The sequence below is a fragment of the Myotis daubentonii genome, chromosome 15 (genome assembly GCF_963259705.1).
Source record: "Myotis daubentonii chromosome 15, mMyoDau2.1, whole genome shotgun sequence".
Lineage (NCBI taxonomy): Eukaryota > Metazoa > Chordata > Mammalia > Chiroptera > Vespertilionidae > Myotis > Myotis daubentonii.
In genome coordinates this window covers 42,771,395-42,793,132 of record NC_081854.1, presented here as the reverse complement: position 1 = coordinate 42,793,132, position 21,738 = coordinate 42,771,395, and the positions used below count along the sequence as shown (strand labels likewise).

The window sequence follows — 21,738 nt, the reverse complement described above, 5'->3', positions numbered from 1 at the left end:
CTTACAAGTTCCCCAGGGATTTCATTTAAAAAAAAATATGTCATTCTTAAACTTTTGGGACTGATAGTTTGCATTTATAAAAGAAGTACTCCTTTCAGCAAACGAAGACATGCTCCTCTCTTGCCAAGTTTCCTGTCTTCTGCCAGGAAAGAAGTTATTCTTTTGTTGAAGTTATTCTTCAACAAAGCCTGTCAAGTATAAGTAACATGAAGTCTTCTGTAATGCCTTCTGCCCAATCAGCATCCCAGTATTTAATATCTATATTGAAAATATCCATAATTTTTATTTTTTCTTAATGTGGTTGAGATATCCTCTTGTCTAGATCTGTGTACCTGCTTTGTCATTATTAGTTTGAAAGGTGTAAAATGTTATGTGTTTTAAGTGTTCTAAAGGTAGAATATGGTTCATTTAAGTATTAATTTGCTGTAATCTTTTCAGAAGGCGAATATTCCCAAATATGACCTCTATCAAGACATTTAGCACATTAACTACCATGACATTACATACCAAACACCTTACAAGTGTGTAAAAATTTTAATCCAGCAATTGCATTTCCAGGAATTTATTTGAAGAAAAGTAATTCTGAAAGTGGGCAAAATTGGCTCCAGGGATACTTATTTCATCATTGTTTAGGAAGCAAAATACTTAGAATTTAGATGTCCACAAAGGGATACTAGATACCAATTTACTCTGGTGTTGTAGATGCATGGTTAACTTTGAACGAAACATATGTTTTTTAAAAACCACATTGCAAAATAGAATGTGTGTTATAATTCCCATTACTGTGAAAAAAAAATGCACATAGAGACACATACACGTACGTATGATTGGAGGGATATATACCAAAATGTGGCAACTCTTTTTGTCTTGAAAAATTTCTGCAATGAACATACTTGATGTTCAAAATAGTTAAGAAAAAAAAGAAGGAAAGAAATTAATACCCACTACTCAGAAATGGAAGTGACTGGAACTTGGAGACCACGACTAGGGCTTTGCACAGTGCCTAGCCAAACACAGCAACAATGAAACAAACTATGCCCACACCAGTACTCAGGGAATTGTACTTGAGAATGAGTTGAGAAATGGTTAAAATACATTTTGAGCAGAAGCTTTTCATGTGATAGAGCTTATGTGCTATTCCATGCCCACAGCTCTGGTTTTAGTCGTATATCAAATGGGTCCTGTAATTGCAGATGGAAAAATCATTGTTGGGCCTTATGGCTAAAGTCTCCCTTACAGGAAGAGCTACTGTTCGTTTTGTTTGCCCTGAAGGTCTTCAGCAAGTAAATATTCAAAGTTCTGAGCCAGGTTGTTTCTCTTCTGTGCTACCTAGGTCTCCAGATCACACTAAATTTGTGGGAAGTTTCAAAACCAAACAAGACTTCATAGATTTGATTGAAGTAATCTATCGAGGAGCAATGAGGGGAAAACTTATTGTCCAAAGTCCAATTGATCCCAAGAATATTCCCAAATATGACCTTCTCTATCAAGACATTTAGCACATTAACTACCGTCAAAGCTGAAGAGAAAGGCCCATCTCAAAACGGTACGCGAAGGCAGCTGTGCTGTTTTCCGGGTCCTTCGGAAAGATGCTCAGCGTCCCAGTGGAGAGAGGTTTGACTTGTATAGAAAATACTGGCCTGAGTGGAAGACCCTGCAGGACTGTGATGACCTGGGGAGCCTAAGTGTTTATTCCCCACAAACCTCAGAGCAGTCAAGTCAACTGTGGTCAATTTCCCTGCATGATTTGTTTGACTTTTCTTTATATTGTGCTTTTCTTTATCTCTTAACATAATACAGAATTTTCCTAAACATTGGCTAGTACAATTTGATTTAACTATATTTATTTGACACACAAGTAAAATGGAAAGAACAAAAATACTTATTTTCTACTCTATATGTACATACACACACCTCTTTCTCACCCTCAACCTTGCCCATTCCTCCACTCACATATTTCTATTACTCATGCTCTCTGATCTCCAGTCCTAATTATCCCAGTTTCTCTTGGAATGAATAATTCTCCACTGATAGCAGGCAAGTTTGTTTTATTTTGGAGCCTTCCTGGTTCACACTTTGAAAACAGTGTCCTGGTTTGCAAATTTAGTAGCTTTTGTGCTATTAAATTACCCAGGAAGTGAGACTTGAACCTTAACCATCCAGCACCCAATTTAAGCTAAACAAAGAATTAACTACCCTTAGCAAGTAGGAACAGAGCTCTCCCAGAAGTCAGAGTTCCACCTCTTCCTGAGACAAAACTGCTTCAAGGGCTCATGAGTAGAAAGAGAGAGAGAATCAGAATTGTTAGAAAGCGTAGGGGCTGCTTTCCCCACTTGGAAGAAACCTACTCTCTACAGGAGTCTGCATTCTTGTCGTATGTAGCTTGTTAATACTAATAAAGGAAGAGAGCCAAAGGGAAGCCAGACACTGGAAGCATGGTCATCTGGGCAGCTTTGCCAGGAAACTACAGGTTCACGCTCCCCAGGGAACCACCATGCCATTCCCTGCAGATCACGGGAAAGCATCAAACAAAAGGGGAGGTGGACGTCTGTGCAGTGAAGTCGGTGATGTAGGGGAGGTGCTTATCTGTCAGTCTAGCCTGGGGAGCAATGGATTGGCTAGGAGGGTGGAGCCACCACAAGTGCACAAAATCTTGGAAGGTTAAAATCCCCAAAGAGTTCCTTCTCTCTTGCTCTTGCTTGCTTGCTCTCTTGCTCCATGACCCACGCTTGCCCGTGCCTTCGCCTGTTCTCTCTCCATTGCTGTGGCCTTAAGCAGCTGAGTGGCCTCTGGCTATGCAGATTCTCACAAAGCGGACTACAGCTAGGACCACAAGCTAAGCAAGCCGGATGCTGGACTGGACTTTAATATGGAGCAGGAACTCTGGTCAGTGGCCTTCATTCTGGCCCTGCTGAAGACAAGATTGGACTTCTTCCACGGCGAGACGGACAGAGATGGGACCTTGGAGGAGAGCCCCCTTAATTTTACATCATTAATACAGCTTTCCAGGAAACCTCATCCTCTCGCAGGGACCTCAGGGAATTTTTTCCTCGCAGCATCCCAAGAACTCCACTTGCACCAATAATAAACACAAGCTATCCCAAGTTTTCCATTTCACAAAGAAATGCTCTTCAGGGACTCCCAGAAGAAAGATTCCAGAACCCTTTCAGACAGGAAGCTCTTTTTCTAACTAAACTCTTCCGCTATAAACCTTTAGTACATCGCCCAGCCAGCATGGCTCAGTGGTTGAACGTCAACTAGGAGATAACAGTTCGATTCCTGGTCACGACAAATAACCAAGTTTTGGGCCGATCCCCAGTGCGGGCACGTAGGAGGCAGCCGATAAATGATTATCTCTCATCATTGATGATTCTGTCTCTCCCTTCCTCTCTGAAATCAATAAAAATATTTTAAAAAAATGATGCAGCAAGGAGCTCAGCGTTTGTATTCAGACAGACCTAGATTTAAGGTTCAGCCTTGCTACTTAATAGCTGCGTAACCTTAAGCAAATCGTGTAACTTCTCAGAGTCTGTGTTCCCTGTCTGTAAAACAAGGGGAATGATGACCTTTCTGAGAGCTCCCTCAGTAGGCACTCAGTCAGTGAGTGTGACCGGCAGTGGGACAGTTTGTACCACCATAGGGCTTTCCAGTCGGCCTGCAGTGTTTCTGACACATTCCCAGTACACGCTGTGCCACTTGGCTGCTGCTGTACCATAAAGGAAAGGATAAAAAGGTCCAAGCCCCTGGGCCCCCCAAAAAGAAAAAAAAACACAGAAATGAGTGAAAAGAAAGCTCTTTATTGTTTGGCTTAGACATGCAGGGCTGGAGCCCGTCGGTTTCACACCAGCTTTTATCCCTCCACCCCCATCCAGTTTCCCCTCTTCCAGAGTGAAATCTAGCACACGTTAGTTGTCGGCCGTGGTTTTCCGAATCCAGTCCAGGATGGAGTGCACCTTCACATACACACCGTACTCGGCCACACTACAGCTCTTATCAAAGCTCAGGATCCCCGCCGCATACCAGGTGTCGTCATCAGTGTCATGGACAGCAAAGGCGCTGCCAGCATCCCCAAAGCAGGTGTCCTCCTCGTACTTGGTCAGGCCAGCGCAGAAGGTGTGCTCGTTCAGTATGGGCTGCACCCCCACAGGGCTCTTGGGCTCCTTCTTTTCGGGCACCGTGCTCTTTTCATAGTGCCGCACACAGCTGTCCTGGTCAGCCACAGGCAGCATGACGTACTTCAGGAGCTGGGTGAAGTTAAAGTTGGCGTTTCGTCCCCAGCCAGACACATAACCCATACGATTCACTTCCGCATAATCTTTGGAAGGTAGGCAGATGGGCATTACTTTCTCACCCACGGGCACCTTCTGTTTGAGTTTAATGAGCCCGATGTCGACCTCGAGGTAGTTAGGGTGGAGAATCACCTTCTCAACCTCCACAAGCTGCTGCTTCCCCACATAGAGCCTTAGAGTAGGGGCAATATCTTTTGCTTTTGCGTCTTCCGAATGACCCAGGAAGAGGTTCTTAGCCGTGGTCAGCAGCCATTGCTCGCTGATGAGTGTGGCCCCCGTGGTGAGGTTATGATGCGAAATCATCTTGGCCTGCCAGGGAAAGCTGTCTTTGGCATCCACCGAGCCACCCAGGATCCGCTGGACCTGATCTACCGGGTTCTTGGGCTTCCCGCACACTGTCAAGGAGAGCAAGGAAATCATGAGAAACGCGAGGATCTCCCCGTCTGGGAGGGGGGGAAAGCTTCGGCTGTCACTGCGGTCTACATGATCATTGTTCATCTCTTCCGAGCCAGGAGTGTTTACACGCTTTGCTTTACCATCTGTCCTCTTGTTTCCAGTGTTTACCGTCAGTTGTTTCTATCGCTAAGACAGAGCTCCATTACTGCTTTCCTAACTCACCAAAGAAACAAGTAATGCTGAGATTGAGAAACCCTGGCTGATGAGCTGTATGTATATTCAACAGTTTGTCACAACAAGGACATGTCCACCATTCCTTGAAATTCATTATAACTCATTCTCTCTGAATAAAGAGGGATCTATTGTAGCATTGGCCAGAACTCAGATACTGCAAGTAATACAAGGCAGGTTAGCAGTTCCACACCACTAATAGCAGAAGAGGGCAGGCAAAACCCTCCTGTTCCAAGAGGGAAAAAGAGCAATAGCTCTTCCTAATGACAAGAAACAGAAGCCCTATCCATCCAGCTTTCTGTCATCCTTCCCTGGGTTAGGGTTAGTTACGTCCTCCCTGATAGTTCTTCCTGCAGCTGGCTTTACCCTGGGACCCTGGCTCTCTGGGTGGGTTGTCTGTACATTTAGGGTCTCTGGACCCCTTGGGGGCAGTGTATACAGTGGGTTCCGTCAGTGCCCTGCAGGCCTGAATAAGCAGGAACCTTAGTGAACTTTTTAAGGGAATCATCACCTAACTGCTCAATTCCCTGCCAGCCATTTGTGGTTCTCCCTGTTCCCAGGTCTTGGCTTTCGTATGCTCAGGAGAAGCCACAAGGGGGGGGGGGGGGGGCATGTGCCTCTAGGACATTCCGACCAATATCCCTGCCCAAGCACTGAACCCTCAACACCTATCCTTGGTCTGCTTCCCAGGCCCTCGGCTGCCTACCTGCTTCACACTCAGGAAGCTTCTCTCCAATGGCCTTGTTTGTCCACTTCTTCTCACTGTTCAAGGTGTACACTCCTGCAACAAAAGGAAAGAGATGAGCCAAAGGAGAAACTCAGTCTGGACCTAGTGCAGGAGAGAAGGTATTTAAAGATAAAAATTGAAAAAGGAGAAGGAAGGTGAGGGAGGGGCAGGGAAGAGGAGGAAGGGAGGATCGCTGTCCTAGAAGCCAAGTGCTGGGACCTAGCGAAGCCCAGCAGGACAGAACCGTGGTCCTGGTGGTCATGGTGAGGCCATGCAGGGTGGGATCAGGGTCCAAATCCTTCCTCTACCTCTTGCAGGCTACCTGACCTCTCTGTGCCTCAGTTTCCTCATCAGCAAGTAATAATAATAGTATCTTTGTAGAGGGGTGTTATGAAGACTAAGTGAGCAAATGAATGTAAAGCACTTACAACAGTGCCAGGAAAGTAAGGACTTCCAATGTCATCACCATCACCATTGTTGGTGCTTTTGCCGCATCCTTTGCCAGATCTAGAGGTAGCTCTCACTCGGAGATGGGTAGGCTATGTGGCATCCCCTCCCCTTAACAAAAGACAAAGCTTGCAGCTGAGCAAAGTTAATTTGCCCAAAAGGCCACAGCACTGGGAACAAAACCCCTTATTACAATCTGCATCTCCTGGCTCTGAGGATAACCCATGAATTTGCTAGCCAGTCACCCTGACTCCACTCATCATGGAAATGCCAGGATGAGGAGGGCACAGGGACACTTGTCCAGGTCTTACCATCGCCTTCAGTGCGCAGCCTGTAGTAGGTCTTACACTGATAGCGAACCGAGTGCTCCACGTAGCCATTTGCAACCTCAGGGGCCTTTGGGCAGCTGTCATCTGCAAAGAAAAACAGGAAGAGGAGGTTAATATTCAGAAATGGCTCTCAGAGACCCATGAAAAGTCAGATGAGAGGAAGCTGCTCTGTACGTCAACCTTCCTCCATTCCAAGTGGAAGTCATGCAGTGGGCAATCTTTCCTTATTTCTGGCTGGCTCCACAAGGTTTTAACAGTAGTGAAAGGCCAGCGAGTAGGATGAGAAGAGGGTATTTGGGTCTCCTGAAGAAAGGGTGCAGATCTCACAGGGTCAGCCACAACAGGCGCTGGGGTGCACAGCGTCTGCCCCACCCAAAGACCTACCTGCATTTTCTGGGTTCTCGTTGACAGTGTCCACTGCAAAAAGCTGCCCCCAGAGCAGGAGGGTGACAACAGTTCCCAGGGCGCTGCAGAGAGAAGACAGGAAGGAGTGCAAAGCTGCTCTCCCTGCTTCACCCTTTCACCCCCCACACAGACCTCCCTCCCTTTAGGCAGCCAGGAAATAAAATAGCCACGTGCAAGCACTGGGACCCACCAAATGCATCCTTTACAACTTCCCAGTAGACCCAGGCCCAGGAAGCTCTCTGCTGCTGGGAATTCTCCATAAGCCTCAGGCAGGAACCACCAAGATAGGGAGGCACACAGGTGTGTGGGCCTCAATTTCAGAAGCATTAATCTAGTAATACATGGGCTCTCCCGCAAGGGGAGGCTTCCCTTGGGCACCTCTGGAGTGCCAGGCTATGAGCACACTCAGATAAAATGTGGACTGCGGAGCCGGGAACGTGGGGATTGACTGCTAGTCTCTCCACTTTTCAAAATTCCCCATAAGGAAAGGTTTTTAAATATTTCATTTAAAATACTTATATAGTGTGTGTCTTATTTTGTGATCATTTGTCTTCGTGAAATGGTATAACCCCAAAATGCCAGCAGGTTCCCTGGACCATAACTGGCTCCCTGACAGTATGAGCGGACACGGGCATCGATGCACAGGCCACTCCTGCCAGTTACTCATCTCACTGACAGATGTCAGCTCCTCGGGGATTGCTTGCTTAAGTTTCTAGTATGGCTACTTCAACATTTCCAAAGTCTTTTTATAAAATCGAAGTGCCTTAATTGTGTCATCCAAATATGCCACTATTGGTCTTTCTTATTACACATTTTTTAAAGGAAAAAAAATCTAATACATTTAAAATCCCAGCTACTGTCATCTCCTACAAAGATAAAAACTTCACAACCTCTGCCCTAGGTGGTTTTTCTCAGTGGTTAGAGCATTGCCTGTGGACTGAAGGGTCTCAGGTTTGATTCCGGTCAAGGACACGTACCTCTGTTGCAGGCTTAATCCCTGGCCCCAGTTGGGGCACATGCAGGAGGCAACCAATCGATGTGTCTCTCTCACATTGATGTTTCTCTCTCTCTCTCTCTGTCTCCCCCTTCCTTTCATTCTCTCTAAAAAAAAAAATCAATGGAAGAAATACCCTCGAGTGAGGATTAACAAAAAAAAACACACAACTTTACAACCTCAAGGAAAAAAAGATATTTCTTAAAGTAAGTCACGTCTCCTGAGAAAGACGGCAGTATCAGAAGGCATTACCTCTTATGGGTGCAGAAAAGCAGAGGACTTAACACACTGCGCCCTTCAGTTGACTATAATTTAGCCCATTTACCCTCTTTCTTCGTTGTATTTTTGCATCTGTTCTGTAGGCTTGTCATGCAGCTAAGAGAGGTATGCGAAGGAGGATGAGATGAGGAACAAGAGAAAGGGAAGGAAAGTGGGCAGAGCTGTGGACTCACCGCATCTTTGGTTGGTCCTGCCTCTGGAAGAGCAGTGCTGTGGGGTGCAGCGGCTGGTGCTTTTATGCCTGTAATATCTCACCCACCCCTTCCCGATGTTGTAACCCTGTGTCTACACAAGTTTGACCTTGTTAAGGGCACTGGCATTTTCCAGTAACAGAGCCACAAACATCCCCGTTAAGAGTGGAGCTCTTGCCTCACGCTTGAGTTTTCCCTGGTGTTCTTTTACAAACCCAAAGACACCTGGCCCCATCGTGACCCCAGGTAGCTAGCTGCCAGAGAGTTTCCCGAAAACAGCCCCTGGGCGGGCTGGGGAAACAATCGATCTGCACCTCCTTGTTTTGGAGGGTGAAAGCACTGAAAAAAAGCCCTTCTTTGGGGTTACTTCAAACCCCTATGAACACTCCTGCAACCGGGCTGAGATGGGGCTCTAATAAAGAGAGCATTTCCTTTTCAAGTATTTTCCCCATCCTGTGTTGACATCTTCCTATTGCTTCAAAGCTCTCCAACCTGAAATCAGTACAATGTATGTATTGTCTTCTCTGATTGCTATTTGCAAGAAAGCACACAAAAGTGTTAACACAATAGTGTGGACTGGCACATACCATACTCAATGGTAGTGGTTCTCATGGTTTTATAGACCAGTAATTAAGACACAGACAGATGAGAAGGTGTGTATGCTTCAGTCAGATGTTTGCACCTGCTTATCCCAATTACTATTCAACTGAAATTAATAGCAACTCAATAAAAGATTGCTTTATTCAGTAAAAATAGGTAAGCGGGCCCTGGTTGGGTTGCTCAGTTGGTTGGAGCATAGTTCCATACATCAAAAGGTTGCAGGTTCAATTCCTGATCAGGGCACATACCTAGGTTGCAGGTTCGATCCCCAGTTGGGGCGCATGGGGAAAGCGAGCAATTGATTGATGTCTCTGTCTCACAATGATGTTTCTCTCCCTTTCTCTCTCTTGAAAAATCAATGAAAACATATCTCAGATGAGGGTTGGGGGGAGGGGGGTAAGTGGTTCTTAAATTAGGATGTACAAAAGAATCACTTTGGGATATTCATGGTGACACTGAGGTAATATCAAAATAATTAGAAATAGCCCTAGCTGGTTTGGCTCAGTGGATAGAGCATTGGCCTGCGGACTGAAGGGTCCTGGGTTTGATTCCAGTCAAGGGCACATGCCTGGGTTTCAGGCTCGATCCCCAGTAGGGGGTATGCAGGAGGCAGCTGATCAATGATTCTCATCATTGATGTTTCTATCTCTCTCCCTCTCCCTTCCTCTCTGAAATCAATAAAAATATATTTTTAAAATAATAATTAGAAACCTCACAAATGTCCATTAATAAAGGAATGTGTGAATCAGTGGTTCTCAACCTTCCTAATGCTGCGACCCTTTAATACAGATCCTCATGTTGTGGTGACCCCCCGACCATAAAATTATTTTCATTGCTACTTCATAACTGTAATTTTGCTACTGTTATGAATCATAATGTAAATACCTGATATGCAGGATGTATTTTCATTGTTACAAATTGAACATAATTAAAGCATAGTGATTAATCACAAAAACAATATGTAATTATATATGTGTTTTCCGATGGTCATTCGACTCCCAAAGGGGTCGTGACCCACAGGTTGAGAACTGCTGGTGTAAATTATGGGTGGTATATTCCTATAATGGAATATTATACAGCCATGAAAAATGAATGAACTATGAAAGAACCTGGATAATCTCATCAACATAATTTTTAAAGAATACTGCAGATTTCAGAAGATATTCAAATGACTCCACTGTTGCAGAGCTCAGAGTCAAACAAAATTTGGCAATAGATTATTAGCTATGACACCAAAATTGCATACAACAACGGGGCGGGGGGGGAGGAAAAAAGTTGAGTTCATCAAAATTAAAAACTTTGATGCATCAAAGTACAATATCAGGAAAGTGAAAAGACAGTCTGTGAATGGGAGAAAATATTTGCAAATCATATATCTGATATGGATTAATATAAAGGATTCCTACAACAACAACAAAACAACCCAATTAAAACATGGGCAAATGATTTGAATAGACATTTCACCAAAGAAGATATACAAATGGCCAATGAGCACGTGAAAAGATGCTCAACGTCACCGGATGATGTCATTAAGGAAATGCAAATAAAAGCGACAATGAGACACCACTTCACACCTACTAGATATAAGTGTTGGTAAAAATGTGGAAAAAGTGGAATTCTGATACACCATTTTACATTCCTAGTGGGAATGTAAAATGGTGTAGTTTCTGTGGAAAACAGTTAAATAGCTCCTCAAAACTCTAAACATAGCCCAGCCAGCATGGCTCAGTGGTTGAGGGTCAACCTACGAACCAGGAGGTTGTAGTTCGATTCCTGGTCCTACAGGTTGCGGGCTTGAACCCCAGTGTGGGGCAAGCAGGAGGCAGCCCATCAATGATTCTCTCATCATTGTTGTTCTTTTTTTTAAATCTTTATTGTTGAAAGTATTACGTATGTCCCTTTTTTCCCCCATCAATCCCCTCCAGCCTACCCCAGACCCTCACCACCCCACTGTCTGCATCCATGGTTTATGCATTTATACATACAAGGTCTTGAGTTGATTACCTCCCACCCACCCACCCTCCCCGCCTTCCCTCCGAGATTCCACACTCTGCTCCATGCTCATTGATGTTTCCATCTCTCCCTCTCCCTTCCTCTCTGAGATCAATAAAAATACATTTTAAAAAAAACTACACATAGAATTGCCATACAATCCAGCAATTCTACTTCTGTGGATATACCCAAAATAATTGAAAAGAGAGACTCAAACAGACCATTGTACACCAATGTTCATTGTGGCATGATTCATAATAGCCAAAAGGTAGAAAAAAATCCAAGTGCTCTTCAACAAATGAATGGATATACAAATGTGTCATATACATACAATGGAATATTATTCATCTATAAAAAGCAATGTAGCCCAGTGCTAAGGCTCAGTGGTTGACCCAGGAGGTCATGGTTTGATTTCCGGTCAGGGCACATGCCCAGGTTGTAGGCTTGGTCCCCACTGGGGGGCATGCAGAAGGTAGCTGATCAATTATTCTCTCTCATCATTGGTGTTTAATATCGCTCGCCTACCATTCCTTTCTCTGAAATCAATCCTATATAATAAAAGGGTAATATGCAAATCGACTGAACAGCAGAATGACCAGTCGCTATGATGCGCACTGACCACCAAGGGGCAGACGCTCAACACAGGAGCTTCCCCCTGGTGGTCAGTGCACTCCCACAGGGGAGCGCTGCTCAGCCACAAGCTGGGCTAATGGCTGACAAACACAGGGGCAGTGGCAGGAGCCTGTCCCGCCTCCGCGACGGCGCTAAGGATGTTCCCCGAGGGCTCCTGGATGGCGAAAGGGCACAGGCCAGACCCCCCTCCCACCCCTGAGAGCACAAATTTCGCGCACTGGGCCTGTAGTAAAAGTATTTTAAAAAAATAAAAATAAAAAGGAATGCAGTTCTGGTACATGCTACCACATGAATAAACCTTGAAAACATTATATGCCAAGTGAAAGAAGAAACTAGACACAAAAAGACAAATATTGCCGAAACCGGTTTGGCTCAGTGGATAGAGCGTCGGTCTGTGGACTGAAAGGTCCCAGGTTCGATTCCGGTCAAGGGCATGTACCTGGGTTGCGGGCACTTCCCCAGTGGGAGATGTGCAGGAGGCAGCTGATCGATGTTTCTCTCTCATCGATGTTTCTAACTCTCTATCTCTCTCCCTTCCTCTCTGTAAAAAAAAAATCAATAAAATATATTTTAAAAAAAGACAAATATTGTATGATTCCATTTATATGAAATATCTAGAAAAGGCAAATTCATAGAGACACAAGGTAGATAGGAGGCTACGAGGGGCTGGAGGGAGGAAGGAAAAGGGAATTCTTGCTTAATAGGTACAAAGTGTCTGTTTGGGCTGATGAAAGGGGTTTGCAAACAGTGGCCATGGTTGCACAACATTGTGAATGTAATTAATGCCACTGAATTATACACTTAAGCATTGTTAAATCAGGAATTTTATGTTCTGTGTATTTTATCACAATAAAAAAAATTCAAGAAATAAAACAGTAAGTAAACTTTCTTACTTGCGGCCAAATTTTTCTTTTTTTAAAGAAAGTAAAGCTAAGCAATATATTGTATAAGCATATTTTTTAAATTTTAATGAAATGGAAAACAAAATGTAATATGTTACCTCTCGTGGGAGGCAGGAGGAAGGCACAGGAGAATAGCACATAAATCATTATAAATATAGATGATTATTGCTAACGATCCAGCTTTTAAGTGGGGTGATAGTTTCATGAATGTACATTATGTTAGTGTGCCTATTTTTAAAGATATATATCATATCTCTCACACATATATTTATAGAGTTAACATTTTAAAATATGAAGGGGGAGAATCACCTGACAGGGGGAAAGTCCAGGCTCGTTTGCAGAGATGTGATACCGTAGGTCTGAACAGGGTCTGAGAATCTGCACTTTAAATGGCCATAACTCTCCCCATTCCTGTACGCAGTGTGACTGCAGCTCTTCCAGCCAAAGTGGAGCCCATTTCCACCCCTTGAGTCTGGGTTTGGCTGTGTGACGACATTGGCCAATGGAACAGTGGCAAAGAGAAAGCAGGGACTTGAAACGTGCTAGTAAATCGGGGCTTGCCTCCTATTGCACCTGGAATCTGGGGCTGCCATACGGGTGAGCCCAAGCTATCCCTCCATTGCTGGAGGGTGAGAGATCACACAGAAGGGAGCCCAGGCATCCCTGCCCCCTCAACCCAGCCTGGCCCAGACCAAAATGACCCCAGCCCAGCCCAGATTGCTGACCCACAGAAACACAAGCTAAATAAAAGACGCTGTTGTTAGCCATTAAGCTTTGGGAAGGCTTCAGCAGCAAATGTGAACGGATACAGCCAGGATGTGGGACATGAAATCGGAGCTACTCTGGCTGAATCTGGGGTGAAGGGTTAGCATTTTGCTCCGTAGGCTCCTTACATCTTCTGTAGCAGCTTATGCTCACCAGCTCTTTGCCTCTCAGTTTCCTTTCTGAAAGGAGGCTGCAGCCCTGCATTTTCTAAGGCCCTTTCCTCAAGAACACACACCATAGGCTGGGAAGGATTCACACTGAATCTGCAACACTTCCCTCCGGTGGCGTCCTCACCTCCTTCCTCTCCTCCCTCCCACCCGGTCAGTACATCACCCCTCCTCACAGAAATCCGGGGACTTCAGTCTCTAACAACCCTGTCTAGTGTCTTGCAAATGTCACAAGACTTGTTCCTCCCTAGGCTTGTTCCTCCTCTGCCCGGGTGCAGCTCTTATCCCACAGAGAGAAGAGAGGAGCTTTATTTCCATGAACCCCCTGGCAATGGGGACAACTTGGGTCCTATGACATGGAGGGCGGTGTTCTCTGTAGGCTGCCTCCTCGCTTATACAGAATGAAACCTTTCTCACCACCACTATGGAATAACTGCTCACCCTCCAGGTGCATGAAAACTCACATTTCCTGCGTTCGTATTAGTAACTGAAATAAGGATTGTGAACTTGTCTATTTGTTTCTTTCAGTTCTGTTATTAGGTGCATACAAAGGTAGATTCATTATGTCTTCCTTTTAAACCGACTCGTTATCATTATGAAATGTCCTTATTTATATCTAGTAATTCTTCTTGCCATAAAGTCTCTCAGTCTGATATTACTTACGATATACCGACTTTCTTTTGGTTAGTGTTTTTGAGGCATATATTTTTATTTACATTTAATATAATTACAAGTAGAGTTGGTTTTAAGTCTACCATTGTGCTATTTGCTTTATGTTTAATGCATAAGTTCTTTTTTCTTTTCTTTCTCCTTTCCTGCCTTCTTTATTACTCAGGGTTTGTTTGTTTTTTAATTCCCCTCTATTAGTTTATTTTGTTATATATTCTTATATTATTTTAATAGTTGTTACCCCAAATATTTCAAGATATGCATCCTTGCCTTTTTATAATTTAAGTTCATGGCTTTGTCACTCCCCAAGTAATACAAGAACTTTGCAACAGTTTATCTTTTCCCATTCTTTATGCTATCTTTTTTAGAATTTTTATGAGTTTATTTGAGACAAACTGACAATATGTGCTGGGGAGCAAGATCTCAAGTGCTCTCCTCCTTTATGCAATTTTTTTCATGTGCTTTACATCTATTTATCCTAACTCTCATCATATATTTTTAAACCAATTGCTAGCATGTGGGTATGAGATCCTTTGAAATTCAAGTAAATAAAAGTCCAGGAGACAAATGCAGTGTTATGGAAGCTTAAAGGAAGGATCAAATGCAAGAGAATGTGCAGAAAGACAGATTGCGGAAGTCATTGAGTAACTGTATATGAAGAGGACAAAGGAAAGGCAAGGCTTGAGAATGACTCGGGTTTATAAGCTTGAGACTAAGGAGAAAATGGGTGCAGTGGATAGGTCGGGAAAACTTGGACTCGGGGGTCAGGGTTTGGGTGGGAAGAGAAAAAAACATTGACCCCTGGAAACAGAGGACCGGATTTGGAAACCATTTAAATATAACACTTTTATTGGAAATTGTGTGAGGAATGAGTTTATTAGGGGACTAAATAGAGGGTGGGCAAAAGTAGGATTACAGTTGTTCGTGGAAAATAATACAATAATTAATAAATGGGAATACAAGAGTAAATTCTGTTTCATGTACTCTCAAGTCATGGGGACAGATGTAATTTATAGCCTGGGGAATGTAGTCAATAATATTATATTAATTTTGGGTGGTGACAGGTGGTAACTAGATTTGCTGTGGTGATTGATCATTTTGCAACATATACAAATGTCAAATCACTATGCTGTACACATGAAACTAATATAATATTGTATGTCAGTTGTGCTTCAATTAAAAATAAATAAATAGATAGCTTCTTGAAAGTAGCATCAACCTTGATACTTTATAAATGAGGAACTTACAAGCTTTTTAATCAAATAGTATCTTCAGATCAGCTTTCTAGCAGTAAAGACAGCCAGCCAGTGGCAAACCCACATGACCCATTAAAATTTTAAATACAATCTGCCTTTCCCAGTAAGAAATTCATCAGAGATCAAAGGTGTGAAGATATTAATAGAAGTTTTAAAATTAAATTAATATAAATTTTAAAATTAAATCTGTAGTCACAAGAATTCATATCAACCCTCCTCAGTTCTTCCACCTGCATTTTTGGGACAAACATTCTTCTAGTTCCCGGGAAACCAGGTAGGGGGCCATGTTGGCATTTTCTTACTCATCTGTATCACTATACCCAGCAAAGCCTGGCACACACAGACGCTCAAGTCAGCTTACTGACTTGAATGGATGATAGACATGGCCTCTGCCCAAAAGAACTCAGCGGTGAGGGAGAGATGAACATACAACAGGGTTCCCTCCTGCCTGTCACCTCAGCTTCCAGCTGCAGTAAGATCAGGACCCCAGAGGCGTACAGGCTGTCAGTGGAACCAGCTCTACAAGTACCTTAGAGGAACAGGCGCTCACCTCACAATAATAACAGCTAACACTGTGCGAGTTCCTACTAAGTGCCGGGCACTGTTGTGTGTGCTTTCTGCGTGTTTTTTCCTTTAATTATTCAACAGCCCGAAGCAGCACATCCTTCTATTATCTAATAACCCTGTTTTCACAAATGGGCACAGAGAAGATAAGGAACTTGCTCAAGGTCACGTAGTTAAGTAGCAGAGGCTGGATTCCAACCCAGGCCAAGCCCTGGGCCGAGCTGGGGTGCTACCTCTCCTGCCTGATGAACGTTACGGGATTTCCAAGCCCCCCCCTCACATAATCAGCCTTGAGTTCTCACCATTAGAGACACCTCTAAGGGTCAAATAGAGACAAATCCTTTACTGAGTTAAGACATTGCTTACCTGGGAGGGGAAACAAACTCACTAGCTAATCACATTAGCCAGCCTCAGGGTACGAGTTCTAAATGGCCATCAAAGCCCAATAAGAACCGTTAACCGTGTGTGTGTGTGTGTGTGTGTGTGTGTGTGTGTGTGTGTCCCTTAAAACCCTCACTCAGGCAGTGCTTCCAAGTAGAAAGGGCAAGGAAGACCTTACGCAGGGGCACCAAGCTGGAGAGGCCTGATGCTGGGAAGTGGAGGCTCCTTCTGAGCAGGAGCCAACTCCCTCCCCTCAACTGTCCCCCTATCCCAACACTCCAGGGCCCCTATCAGGCCCTGGGGGAGCACCACAGCCGGGAAGCAGGGCCATGGCTGAGAAATGCATTAGGAAATAGTCCAAGGAAACTGCCTGACCAAGCATTTGGGAGCAGTGTTCCCTGGGAGCCAGCCAGGTTCTGGGAACAGTGGAGCCACCCACTCCGTCCCATGACAGATCTCTGGAGGGAGTGGTGTTAAACGGGTTTCTGCTTTTGAGCCGTCAGGGATTTGAGTAATTATGGTCCCAGGAAGTTGTATGACATTAGTCCTGGCCACACAGAAAATTCAGTGCAGCTGTACCTGGCTGAGCCCCCAGCGACTCCCCTCCCTGCTAGGGAAGCACTGGGCTCCGTCCTCTGTTGTAGGTTGTGACCCAATAGATTCTGGCCAATTGTGTTTGTATTTGTCTCTTTCTTTTTAATATATTTATTTTTATTTATTTCAGAGAGGAAGGGAGACGGAGAGAGAGAAATATCAATGATGAGAATCATTGATTGGTTGCCTCCTACATGCCCCCTACTGGGGATCAAGCCCACAACCGGGGCATGTGCCCTGACCGGGAATCAAACCGTGACCTCCTGGTTCATAGGTTGACGCTCAACCACTGAGCCACACCGGTAGGGCTGTATTTGTCTCTTGTGAGGCACAGAGAGATGGTGAAAAAGTTAGTTACCTGCATCTCCCCACATAGCACAGCCAGTGAGAGGAAGTCAGATCACAACAAGTGATTGTTGGAAGAATAAGTGAGTGAAAGAACAAATGCATCAGAGTCAGCACTATTCTCTCTCTCTCTCTCTCTCTCTCTCTCTCTCTCTCGTGTGTGTGTGTGTACACACATGTGTGCATATATATATTTATATGTGCGTTTATTTTTTAATGGTAACATCAGTTGAAATTCTGACCCAACCACAGTGATTTCTTTTAGGTCCCCAGACTTGGGACCCACACCTTTTGCTCTGTTGAGGTAGGAAGATGTCTAGATCTATTAAGGACTCAGAATTCAACATCCAAGAGGATGGTCGAAGCTCAAAACACTGACCAGCTTCTCAGATTACCGAGGACTGAAATGGCAGCACCAAGATTGCACGTCCTCCACATGCTCTAGGCAGGCCGAGGTGGGTGCTGACCCAGGAAACGCTCTGACCCTCCAGGCCCACCAAGGCAGCCCTGGTGATTGACAGGCATAGGGGGTGCAGCCAGGTTGCCTTCACCTGCTGCAACTCCTTTTATTTCCTGTGGGCCACTTTTCAAATGGAGTTTTCAACACCCAGGAAGCCTCCTCTTGGCTGGCAAGAATGCAAGGAGTTTGCATGTTTATTGTGTTTCCTCTCCTAAAAGCCCTGCCCTTTGGAGCTTCGCCCCTGTATTGCTGCCCAGGTCTTACACAAACCTGCCGTATGCCAACGCCAAGTCACTCCCCCCCTGCTCCGCACACACACCTCTCAGCCCTGGCCCTGGTGTCCTCTTACCTGTGACCTCCACTTTATTTCCCATATTTATAACCACAGGTTCTTACAGAAATTCCCCCTGACTGCCAAGATTCATTCAACACTGCAGGGTAGGTAACATGATAGCCTGAGGACATTGTCAGGATGTGCTGCCAGAAATCTGCACCTGGAGGAAAGGGAAATCCTGAGAAATAGACTAACGTATCTTACAGGTGAACACAAGATACCTCAATGTGGCTTTTCTTATCAGCTAGAATTGAATGTGGCTAAATATGAGAGAAAGCCCCAATTAGCAGGGACTTAAGCACATAAGATTTTATTTTCTCAAATAAAAGAGCTGGGCCCCGGCCAGTGTGGCTCAGTGATTGAGCCTTGACCCATGAACCAGGAGGTCATGGTTCAATTCCCGGTCAGGGCACATGCCTGGTTTGGGGGCTCGATCCCCAGTAGGGGTTGTGCAGGAGGCAGCCAGAGATCCATGTTCTCTCGTTGATGTTTCTATCTCTCTAATCCTCTCCTTCCTGTCTCTCTAAAAACAATAAACGCATAATTAAAAAGAAGAAAGAGGTGGGAAACAAGAAGTGGGGAAGTAAGCAAACAGACCTGGTATTGTCAATTCTATTAAGCTCTTTCCAGCTCTTGCCTTTAAGGTCTAATATGGCTTCCAGGGCGCCAGCCATCATACTCATGTCCCAGGCAGCGACTGACTTCCAGAAGAGGCACACAATACTTTCACATATATCTCATTGAGTAGATGTTTGGTATCCACATCCTATTACAATGGAGATCAGGAAATATAGTCTTTATTCTGAGAATCCAGAATGTAGAACTGTTTATAAGACAATTAATTGGCCTTATCTCTTCAGAGATGACTGTCCTAGATTTTAAAAGACTAAAGAGACATATAGGTGAGCCTTGATTGACTATAGAAGATATTTTGAGGGCAATAGGGAAAATTAGAATATGGACTGAATGTTAGATGATATTAGAGAATCATGGTTAATTTTATTAGATGTAATCATAAATTATGTTTTCATAGGAGCATGTTTTTATTTTTAGAAAATGCAAGCTAAGATTAGTGAGGTGTCCCGAATCTACCACTTCCTTCAAAATGTTTTGTCAAAATTCTGCATATAAATAGGTAAAGATATTTATAAAGAAAACACGGAAAAGATATTTTTATTAGCTAGATAGTAAGAATTACTCATAGTAAGATAGGTATAGTGGGTGGAAGGGGTATGGATATTTATTATACTACCCTTTCAACTTTTCTCTATGTCTAAATTTCTTATAATAAAAAGTGGGGAGAGTAGTTCTCTGTTTGACTCAGCTGGTCCACAGTCTCATGTGTGGTTGACTGACTCCTGGTGAAAGGGAATGATGTTCCTCTCAGCACTCCGCAGCCAGTCAGCTCAAAGGGTCTGCAGGTGGGGGGGTGCATCCCCCAGGCTTAGCCAGGGGGTCCTGGAGCTTGTAGAGATGGGGAGAGAGAAGACTGCATCTTGGCCCTCAGCTTCTTGGAGGGTCTTCCCCATCACTCGGAAGGCAGCACGGCATCAAGGATCCACACAGCCCATCACCTATTTGAAATAACATGACAGAAGATTAAAGATGAATCCAAGACAGGCCAATGCCTCAGTTGCAGCCTCGTTAGGAGCCTCTGTCCTCCCTCCACCGTTTTTGCCCATATCATCTTGGAGCAGGCACTCAACTTCGGTGTCCTCATCTGTAAATTGGAGATCGTAGTCATTGCCTCACCCACCTCCAGGGCTGTGTGAGGATCAAAGAAGTCGTGTGTGATTTGCTATGAGCTAACAAATGTGCAAGATGATTAGGAAGATGACCTTGCTCGCCCCAGAACTACTTCATCCTGTTACGCTCTCATTCAGTTAACCCACAGACACCGGGACCAAAGGACATTTTTCAAAATTCTGCTTGTGGTGGTTTGGAAATACCTCCACAAATTCTTTGACATTCCTCCCTTCAAAAATGGAACCTAATTCCCCTCCCCTTGAGAGTGGCCTGGACTAAGTGATTTACTTCTAACATAGGGTTGCCAGATAAAATACACGATGCCCAAATGAAATTTAAATTTCAGAAAAACAACAAATAAATTTTCGTATAAGTATGCCCCAATTACTCTGTGGGACATATTTGTTCTAAAGTGTATGCATTGTTTAACTGGAATTCAGATTAACTGGGCATCCTGTTGTTTTTGTTTGCTTTACTAAAACTGGCAACTCTGTTCCAGTGAATAGAAGAATGAATGTGGCATAAGTAACGATGTGTGACTTCTGAGCATAATAGGCATTGCAGCTTTCACCTCCCTCCCTCTTAGATCACTCAGTCTGGGAGAAGCCGGATGCTGTGGTGTGAGGACACTCAGGCAGCCCATGGGGAGATCCACTGACACTTTGGCCAACAGCCAGCACCACCTCACAAGCCACGTAAGTGACCCATCTTGCTAGTGGATCCTTCAGCCCCGGTTAGCCCTGGATGACTGCAGCCCCAGCCAGTGCCTTAGTTACCACCTCATGGGAGACCTGGAGCCAGAGCCACCCAATTAAGTTGCTCCTGAATTCCTGGCCCAAGGGCACCGTGTGGGATAATAAGTGATTGTTTCCAGCCTCTGGCTCAGCCCTGGTGGGCACTGTGGTTCCTACAGGATGATCCCACTTGTAAGAAGCTCAGAGATTTGACCACTAGACCCTCCTCACCACCTCCTGTCAGACCACTCAAGTGCCCAGGGCAAGGTTCCATGGAAGCTTTTTTAACAAGTAATGGCACACAGCACGAAGTCTCTCTGTAGGGAAAAGGAACTGATAGTGCTTTTCAGAGGCCCCGTGCGGCCCTTCCCTGCGTGAGAAGATAACCCAGGGCCTGCGCTCAGTTCTGCCGATTCCAATCTGCCCGGTTTGGAGAAGCTGTTTAATTCCTCAAAGCTCTGGTTTTATCTATATATATAGGTGCGATAATACCTACTTGCAGGACTTTTGTGGGGATCTGGATATTAAAATAACATTTATTAGGAGGGTAGGATGTGCTAAGCACTGTTGCACTTCATATATAATCTCCTAACAACCCACTGAGATGGGTAGTGTGCGTCTCCCCATTATACACAACAGGAAACTGAGGCATGCACACTTTACATGGTTGCCATTGCCAGTAAGTACACATGTGCCCGGCACATAGTGTGCATCCCTGTAAAAGTTACTGTTTAGATTTCTTTTACCCTCCAAACCACTGTTTTTCTAGGAGAGAAAATGGGCGTCAGCAGGGATTGGTAAATCTCCTAAGGTGACTCCAAGTCTGCACTCTCCCCACCCACAGTGAGTCATCCCTGAGCCCTCCTGTGGGGGGCGGTGCAGAAGACACAAGAAAGAACGAAAGTGTTGCTACTTTGAAGATGGGGGTGGGGGTGTCACCAAGGGTGTGACTTAGATTGCTAGCCCAGTGCCCATTTTGGCAGGAAAATCACATGTGCTGAATATGGGGTTCATCTGGCTCTGCTCTCGGTGGCAAATGGGGGCCCAGCTCCATCTGGGAGAGTACTGCTCTCCAGCTCCAGGTGGCTTGCCACCCAGGAGGGCCAGGCAGCATCTCATTTTATCAGAGAGGCGGAAATCAGCATGTTTTATGTGGCAGTATAACTCCCTAACTCTGAGCCGAGCACACCAGGAGGAGGAAGGCGATGGGTGGAGGGATATCAGGAGAATGACCATCTAACCTTTTATTAGATTAGACCCACACCGATAATCTATCTTCAAGAGGGTTCCTGTCTTAAACCATTGGAC

At 44.7% G+C, this 21,738-nt stretch overlaps 2 protein-coding genes across 5 annotated transcripts in view; one reads left to right on the top strand and one right to left on the bottom strand.

The window, feature by feature from the left end:
• Nucleotides 1-21,738, top strand: part of TXNL4B (thioredoxin like 4B) — a 35,566-nt gene that overhangs the window by 4,581 nt on the left and 9,247 nt on the right. The window contains exons 4-5 of one of the 4 annotated variants that reach the window (XM_059667588.1): nt 20,283-20,395; nt 21,203-21,266. In XM_059667588.1, coding sequence (XP_059523571.1) covers nt 20,283-20,395; nt 21,203-21,231 — 142 coding nt within the window. In that variant the 3' untranslated portion in view covers nt 21,232-21,266. The other 3 variants (XM_059667589.1, XM_059667587.1, XM_059667590.1) reach the window with 3 other exon arrangements.
• On the bottom strand, nt 3,778-8,391 carry LOC132217397 (haptoglobin-like). Its single transcript, XM_059667586.1, has 5 exons — nt 8,271-8,391; nt 6,804-6,886; nt 6,402-6,503; nt 5,623-5,697; nt 3,778-4,684 (listed from the first exon to the last, which is right to left on the bottom strand). The coding sequence occupies exons 1-5, from the start codon at nt 8,273-8,275 to the stop codon at nt 3,906-3,908; spliced, it is 1,044 nt and encodes a 347-aa protein (XP_059523569.1). The 5' UTR covers nt 8,276-8,391; the 3' UTR covers nt 3,778-3,905.

Excerpts from the sequence above, each read along its gene's own strand:
- LOC132217397 (XM_059667586.1), bottom strand. Across the intron at positions 5,698-6,401 it reads GCTGCGCACTGAAGGCGATG|GAGTGTACACCTTGAACAGT; the intron begins GTAAGACCTGGA and ends CTTTTGTTGCAG. Across the intron at positions 4,685-5,622 it reads GCTTCCTGAGTGTGAAGCAG|TGTGCGGGAAGCCCAAGAAC; the intron begins GTAGGCAGCCGA and ends TCTCCTTGACAG.